The sequence below is a fragment of the Papaver somniferum genome, chromosome 11 (assembly GCF_003573695.1).
Source record: "Papaver somniferum cultivar HN1 chromosome 11, ASM357369v1, whole genome shotgun sequence".
Classification (NCBI taxonomy): domain Eukaryota; kingdom Viridiplantae; phylum Streptophyta; class Magnoliopsida; order Ranunculales; family Papaveraceae; genus Papaver; species Papaver somniferum.
Window position 1 is genome coordinate 46,469,661 of NC_039368.1, and position 8,393 is coordinate 46,478,053.

The following is an 8,393-nucleotide window of genomic DNA, read 5'->3' on the forward strand; positions in this document are numbered from 1 at the left end:
TTGTCAATCAGGTAGTACTAAAAAAAATACTTTGGTAGGAGTTTTTATATTTATCATGTTTTTCCCTCCCTCGTTTTGCATGTTTGTAGGAAGAAACCTGAGGTGGATCAAAAAGTTATTTTTCACGATGAAATTAATAACACGTAAGAATCCTTTATCAAATAAACTAGATAACAACTATTTATATTTTTTTTATTTAGTAAAATGAATTGGTATTAAAATGTAATGGGTTGTTAAACAGATTGATGAGACAATATTTATGATATTGTGTACTCACTCCGTACCACATATATTGGAAAAAAATGCAAAATCTCTTAGATTAAGAATTTTTTTGGGTTTTACAAATATCTATTCTCTTTACTGCTTTGGCCTTATCCTATTTTCAATGTTAGAAACATTATCCCAATTGTGGTGATACCAATGTTTATATTAAATAAGGGTAAAATGTGGAAAAACTCATCTTGAAATTGGAGTTCCGCCTATCTAACGGGGAAAACCAAAATCTAAATGTGGTACAAAGGGAGTATTAATCCAAGTTTCATCGAGCTTATGCTGTTTTGGTTTTGGTCAAAATAAAATAATATAACACGATAAAACAATTTGACTAGCAAGATTTAATTTCAGTAATTACTCTTAAATCAACTGCATTTTAAACCAACTTTAAAAATTATTTATATCAAAATTTCAAGTTCATAAGTTTTTATATGTGGAATATATCCTAACAAGATTTTGAAACCTAATAGAATATAATCATTATTTAGATACGTGTGAACTCTTATTCTATATGTTTTTGTTAGATATTTACTAGAACTCTATGTTAGTCTCATGTCGTGCCGTTACGACACGGGTTATTTCTAGTATACCATATAAAGAAAAAATTTCAATTTGAAAATGAAAACTTCTCGAGTAAACTCTTCTAGCCCTTTGCCCGTAAGATAATTCTCAACCAACAGGGGGTTAGTCAACTGGGTAGATAAATTGAGAGATTTTTTATGCAAGAGAGTTTGGGTGACTCACTGTGAGTTTAGAGAATTTGAGAGACTCTCTGAATGATTTTCAAGGAATTATGGTGATTCATAAAGACAGAAAACATACACGAATTTCTCCTTACACGCGTCAGATAAACAATATATTTATTTATTTTACAAAATGAATATATAGATAATTCAATGAAAATGTATCAGTCCATGCATCGCTAATAGAAATTGTATTCATTTTGCCAAAAAAATCGAAACGAGACGAACATAAGGGATTTGAATTATTGGGTTTTGGAAGACAACATTTTTTAAGAGTTTAATTGTAGCTTATTGGTTATTGTTTTTAACATGTTGATATTTAATCCTTAAAGAAAAAAGTCTCTCAAAATATCACCTACCTAGGAGAGACTTTCTTTTAGCCTTTTATGGTATATTTTGTAATAAAGTCTCTACAAGTCTCTCAAAACCATAAGTCATTGATTTCAAATTCCAAATCCAATAACATAGAATTCTGAATACTTTTAGAAAGTCACGATCCAATAACAAAGATTGTTTGAGATTTTGAAAAACTCTCTATTGACTAACATGAGATTTCAAAAGTCTCTAAAATTCTTTTAATATCTCCACAAATCTGAATTGCAGGCTCTCCAAATCACTTCCTTGCATACATAGCATGGGGAAAGGCGGCTGATGCAATAATGTGCCCTCAAATAATTAAGGCAGACTTGAACCAACCAAAATGTTGAATTGTCAGAACCTTACTCCCAATTTGGCTATTGAACTACCAACAACTTATACCTATTAAACATGTTGGCTTGAAATATGATGTTCAAAATTGATGGAACACTAACTACTGTACGTTGCTTGTCTTTGGTTTTGGTTTCGATCAATTTCTGAATTACTTAGTTCATGCATCTTGACACTGTATTTTTACTTTTTGGGTAAAATAATATCTCAAATTCCCGTATGCAAGTTTGTTAAAGATAGAAAAATATGGCAAAAAGAATATCAGCCATTTATGTATCGTGATTCAATCAATATGGTTAAATTGGAACAACTCATTGTCAGTGTCTAGGCCTGAAACTATTGACCGAAGGTTTGAGATCTAGCTATAATTTCTCCGCCAATTTTGCATTTATGTTCTCATTCCATTTTTCTTCGAAGTTTTATTAGTTTTAACCGTTAGTGATAGCAAAGAGTGTTGCAAATCTTTATTATTGAGTTTTGATGCAACTTGTCTGGGGTTGACACTTCTAACCACGCCAGGCCTGCTAGTAAGTTTTGACCATGGCCCAAGAGTATACCCACTTTATATAGAATACTCAGATTTTTTACTAATATAAAAAGGAAGCAACTATTTCTTCTTCCTAAAATCTCTTAATTCTCTCTCCCTGTTTCTTCTCCACAAAGATTTCTCCGACAAACTCCTGTTTTTCAGAAGTGCCAAATATTTCTTAAGAAAGTAGTTAAACAGACTGCATTTTCATCAAATTTGAGAAAATTAGAGAACAGTTTTAGGTGAAATTGAAGTTGTATTTTGGGATTTCACGGAGATTAATGGCGGGAAACATGACGGAAGAGTTAACAACTGAAAGTGGAAACTCATTCACAGCTCTTCTCGGGCTTCCACCAAATCAAGCTGTGGAGTTACTACACGAACCAGAATTAAGTCAGAATCAACTGATTTTCGCCATGGAAACCAATGAAGATATGCAGAAAGGGAAGTTGAATCAAAGTTATAATACTGATTGTTCTTCAATGTTCATCACGAGCTCAGATCTTGTTGAACGAGCATCAAGGTTTTCAATCTTTACCAAAAATGAAGAAGAAATTTCTGCAACGAATTTCGCTGTTTCTTCAAATTCATGCGAATTGAAGAAAGAACCAATTGATACAGATTCAAACCCTGATTCACCACTCGTGTTTTCCGATTCATCAATTAAGAAGAGATCATCAACAAAGAGAAAAGAAAGAGAGAAAATAAAGGTAACATTAATTAATTCATTCATTCATTCATCATTTAAGAAAATTTACTATTATCAACTGGCTTTACTTCTTGTGTAAATTTATCATTCTCCCTCTTTTGGAAAATAGGCTAAAGTTTGTGGTGGAAAGAGCAAAGACAAGGAAATTTCTGAAAAGGAAGAAGCAGATTGCAAGAAACTTCCTTATGTTCATGTTAGAGCTCGTCGAGGACAAGCCACTGACAGCCATAGCTTAGCTGAAAGAGTAAAACACATTTTCCCCAATTAATTACTTTTTTTACTTTCTGACAGACTTAACCAAATAAACCTTTATATTTAATTTTTGTTAGGCAAGAAGAGAGAAAATTAATGCAAGGATGAAGTTGCTGCAAGAACTGGTCCCTGGATGCACTAAGGTTAGTAAATGCCTAATTTGCTTTTGATATTTATCGGCTATTTTTGCTACAATTACATAATAGGACCAGCACTTGATGTTTTCGTATACAAGCTTTACCTAACAAAACTTGCATATGTGATTCCAGTCTTTAATAAGCTAAAACACAAGGACATTCCTTGAAAATAAAACACAGTTTTGTGCACTTAATTTTGTAATATTGGCGCACACACTTTTTGGACCACTATGGTTGGGTAAAGACTTTTTCATTTACATTCTGCCCATTTTACTCCTAAACAGTAAAAGGTGGGCATTTCGTGAGTTCAGAAGTCATATCTTTTGGTAAATAGTTGCTTAGGGTAAGTCCTGTAGTGTAGATGTTTATCCTGACATGTGACATTTGAAGGGGTACTCTTTGGATTGTTTGAGCTGAAAGAAAGACTGCACTATTTTTTTTTATCATCATGGACTTGTAGATGCCAAATCTATGGCCATTTTAGTTTTGACTTGTAACTTGTACAAGTTGTCATGAGTATATTTGGTAGCTGTCTGTCACTGTTTATTAGATATCCAATACAATAACTACATCGTCGGTTAGGCAGAGGTTTGGTAGTTTAATTTAACTGGTCCATCCCCCCTGTAATTGTAAGACATACCGTCCATTTGAAGTCCCTAAAGACCGTATGTCTTAGAAGAGGGAAATGAATGACCCTTTTAGGTGAAATGGCAGGTCATGCGACCCACATGAGAAAAACTTTTTATTTGAGAGGACGCTTCTGGAAGAGATTAACTGAAATTTTTCAAAATTTAACTGCTTGAAATCTTTGTTCCAACCTTTTTTTTACTATAACATGGAGGATATGATAGCGTTCGTCTGAGAGAGAACGATAGTCCTCGACAAGCTTGTGCATATCACATGCTCGACTATGACCACCTTATCTATCCAGTAGCCATCCAAGTTGGTGACTTTAGTAGAAACATATAAACGATGTCCATTATTCCAGCTAAGGTAGTATCGTCCATCACATCTTGTCACCCAAATGATTTCTGCACCTCAAAGCTTGTGCTTGAATCATTCATGTGTAGGCCTTAGCTATGGCCTACCAGTGTACGTATAAATACCCGGGTCCCACTTCCAGACATAAATGTGATCAGTTAGATAGTAAATCACTGCTCTAATTGGAGATATAATGTGAACCCTACGTACACCCATTCCCTGCCAGAAGTTGTAGAATATTGACGAAACACTTTTTTATGTACGTCTCCTCATACTCTCATTAACTTCATTTATTTATACCCATACCCAACTAACTACTGAATCAAAACAGCATTAACTTCATAGTACTCGTATTTTATTTCTTTGTTACTTGGAAGAGTGAAGTCTTGGGATACTGTTTTGCTTAGTCCATTTCATCTAATATATGGTGTGTGGTGGACTGTGGAAGCACCACACAGTTAAGTGCCTCTCCACAATCAACGTCGCATGAGGTTTTTCTTGCTGGATTTGTGTCTATCTGAATTCTTTCACTTCATATTTTCCTGCGATATCTCATCCACACCCCTGTATAGTAACTCTAGTTACCAGGGTTTACAAGTACTTTTTCGAGACCTCCCTCCCCAAGGGGTTTTATGTGGACTTTTTCTGTAAGAGATGCTAGACGATGGTTCTTTCTGGTTACATATTGATCCCACAAAAGTTCCTCAAGGATATCTATGTCTATTGTGTGGTTTTATAGCTCGAGTTATAGCCATTACTTAACTAAACTAGTTGATTCACTTATAATTGCAAATGCCGTGACTTACAAGTTTTAGACTAATTAAACTTACAAGGATATGATTTACTCGGCAAGGTACTAGAGAAGATTCTTAACAAAAACAACCTGACTCGTTAGTTCTTTTTAAAAAAAAAAATAGTCAATGGAACATTCCTACACCCAAATATCCTGTCCTTATAGGTCCTGTCGCTTACTGTGACGTATGGACACTAACTGTGTTAGTATCTCCTTCTAGGTCCAGTTGGACACTGGTAAGTCCGGTATTGACAATCTTATACATGTTGAAAGCTTACACTGATAATACATCCTTTACATGAGGGGGAAAAGCTCCTGTTGAGTTTCCATTGCCTGTATGAGAAGGATATGTGTCATTGTTACAGTAAAATATGCACACAGATGTAAAACATATTACCAGTCGAATTTTAAAGCACTGAAACTATATAATTTGCTGAACAATCACTTACATTTTAACTTCAGTTACTATAACATGGTTTTCTTAACAAGGAAAGGAAATTGTTGTGTGCAGATAACAGGTACAGCATTAGTGCTCGACGAGATAATAAACCACGTCCAGTCTCTTCAGCGTCAAGTTGAGGTCTGATATTTTTTTTTGTCTTGGGAATGCATAAATCGATGATTTTTAAGTAAAGATTGAGACTAAGTAACAGCTGATAAATGAATTTGCTTGACTGCAGTTTCTATCGATGAAGCTTGCTACAGTTAGTCCAAGAATGGACTTCAGCCTCGAAAGCCTATTGTCATTACAAGTATGAAACCGTTCCCCTCTCTGTCTCTCTATTGAGGTTGTTTTCCGACACTTAATCCTAATCTGTTTTTTGAAAAAAAAAATATCAGAGTGGAGGAAGTTTAACTGCTAGTAGCTTTCCAAGTACATTTACTTCTGACCCTTCATCATGGCCGGATTTAATCCATATCATGAATAACAACAGTAGTTCTACTACCACTGGTACCAGAGGAGGAGGAACAGAACATCAATTTCAGTATGATCATGATCAACAACATCAGAATCAGCTACTTCAACAACACCAATATTTATGGCATCCTGATATGTTGCAACAGCAACCACCAGTTTGGGAAAGAGACGGTAATCAAAGCTTTGCCACAAGTCCTGATAACTCTGTTTACAGTAGTTACAACCCCACAAATTCAGGTACTGACACTACAAATTCATATTTCTAGCCCTGCCTTTGGCTTACATATTTGTTGATAAAATTACTGGATTCACTTTGAAAACCTAGGCCAAAACTTCAGCTAAATAACACTGTGGTCATCACAAAATGCTGCTGCCGAAGTCCAGGTAACTCGTTCAAATGGCCCAAACATATAGAAAACGCCTTGCATAAGGAATTGGCATAGTCTCAAAATGGACTTTGGATGAACTTGTGGTCTCATATTCAATACATCGCGCCATATCATTAAATAGAGTGCGTTATAATTGAAACTAGATTCAAGATTCTCTAGGGGACTAGGACATTTCACATAGTTTACAAAAAAAAAAATCTTCTTTCGATACATGGAAAAGAAGTTATATGTTCATGGCACTTTAAATTCTGTATATTTTGTAAATCATAGAACTTCATTTTGTGAATTATTTATAGTATCAAACTGTAGAACTACAATTCTCCAACGCGATAATTATAAGCTTACGTCTCATTGTTTGCGGTGCAGTGGTTTTTCGACATGGGGTGCCCGACCAGTTGAAAATGGAAATTTGAAGTTGAAATTATTAGCTAGCATTACTATACAGCAGTATATTTTTTAGCATTGTACATATCAGGCACTATATAGAGAGTTTAAATATTACAAGGGTTAGTGTAGATTTTGTATCTCCAGTTCTCCACCGTGCATTACAGGCTTTAGAGTTTCCAACTAATTGTCTGGCACCATATTGGCAGAACGAAGCAGTTAGAAGAAAACTTGATAAATTTGGTTTCTATTATATGTCTAGCTAGGTATATAATATATACACTAACCCATTTGTGTGATTCAGTTGATATACTTCTCCTTGGGTTCAGCTTGAAAGAGCAAATATAAAACTGATTCATCTTATTGTAAGACATTGATCGAACAAGTTTATGTAATGTAATTTGTTATTTCCTTATCTGGTGTAATTGCTGAAGTTTTACTTACATGTTTATGTTTGGTCACATTCTATTATGTTTATTTGTTGTTTTGTTCAGTTAGCTAAATGGCCAATGTTGCTGTAGTATAGTTGCCATATCGATCGCTGACTTTTCCTTCCAAAAAAAGAAGGCTAAGAGACAGCTAACAGCGCTTAAATATAACCTAGGACATGTGAGTTGACCGTAACTTGGTTTTCTAGCACATAATTTTGAACGAGTTGCAGTAGTTCTTGTCGGGCGGTACTAGAATAAAAGAAGAAATCCAACGGTTGATTTCATGGAACAACCCTGTTCAATGGAGTGGCCGTCATGCGGGCCACTCTATTCCATTTGAAGGGTGTAAATTTGCCGGTAGAGATTTTTCTAACAAAATGTTGAGTGGTTAGTTTTTGTTTGTTTTTTTTTTGACGGAAAAGGGCAAAGATTAAATTAAAAATGAGATTCACTTGAGCAATGAGAAACAACAACAAGGTGAGCTAACAAGGCTAGCTCATACCGATTACAACATTCCAATTACATATAAGGGTAGAAAGCGAATAGCCATCAAATAATTTTGTAGGCAAAGTCCAATTAAACAGCGTAATTTTAACAGACATTATTAACTTTTTTAACATGCCTCTACTTTTTTGTGTATAACCTGTTATTTCTTTAATTCCAAATGGTCCACCAAATGGTAAAAGGAAGCATGCCCGAAATCTTCTTGACTATTTTCCTACCTTTCTTATTACGCCATTCCCCAATGGTAGATTTAACACCTGCTGAGAACGTCCATTTCATACTAAAACTATCCATGAAATAGTTCCAAATACTAGCAGTATCTTTACAGGGAATAAACATATGGTCACTAGTCTCCACCTCCGCAGCACAAAACATATATGTGGAGTCTTGTACTTTGCCATCTCTAAAAAAAACGTCTGATGTTGGGGACCCTCTATAGCAAAGCGTCCAAACTAGGAAAGAAACATTCATGAGGACTTTTGAGTTCCAAATAGATAAGGAGACAATGCACTTTGCACTCCAACAATACTAGCAAGTAGACTACAATGAAAAAGTAAGTACGAATTAGGTTTTTGACCTTTTCTTACTCCGGCGAATCGGCGATTTTGAAATGCCAACTTAGTAAACCAAAAATTTGATTT

At 34.8% G+C, this 8,393-nt stretch overlaps 1 protein-coding gene across 1 annotated transcript; it reads left to right on the top strand.

Moving 5' to 3' along the window:
* The first annotated feature begins 2,201 nt into the window (after window positions 1-2,201).
* Window positions 2,202-7,242, top strand: LOC113323178 (transcription factor bHLH48-like). Its single transcript, XM_026571454.1, has 7 exons — window positions 2,202-2,963; window positions 3,072-3,206; window positions 3,292-3,357; window positions 5,637-5,705; window positions 5,806-5,877; window positions 5,966-6,281; window positions 6,800-7,242. Exons 1-7 carry the CDS (start codon window positions 2,535-2,537, stop codon window positions 6,844-6,846), a joined length of 1,134 nt encoding a protein of 377 aa, XP_026427239.1. The 5' UTR covers window positions 2,202-2,534; the 3' UTR covers window positions 6,847-7,242.
* Window positions 7,243-8,393: the final 1,151 nt, after the last annotated feature.

What these genes read in the sequence shown, in the direction of transcription:
- LOC113323178 (XM_026571454.1), top strand. Translation starts at nt 2,535, where the DNA reads ATGGCGGGAAACATGACGGAAGAGTTAACAACTGAAAGTGGAAACTCA. An exon ending in AAGAAAGAGAGAAAATAAAG is followed by an intron (nt 2,964 to 3,071) that starts GTAACATTAATT and finishes TTTGGAAAATAG; the next exon opens with GCTAAAGTTTGTGGTGGAAA. An exon ending in CTCTTCAGCGTCAAGTTGAG is followed by an intron (nt 5,706 to 5,805) that starts GTCTGATATTTT and finishes GCTTGACTGCAG; the next exon opens with TTTCTATCGATGAAGCTTGC.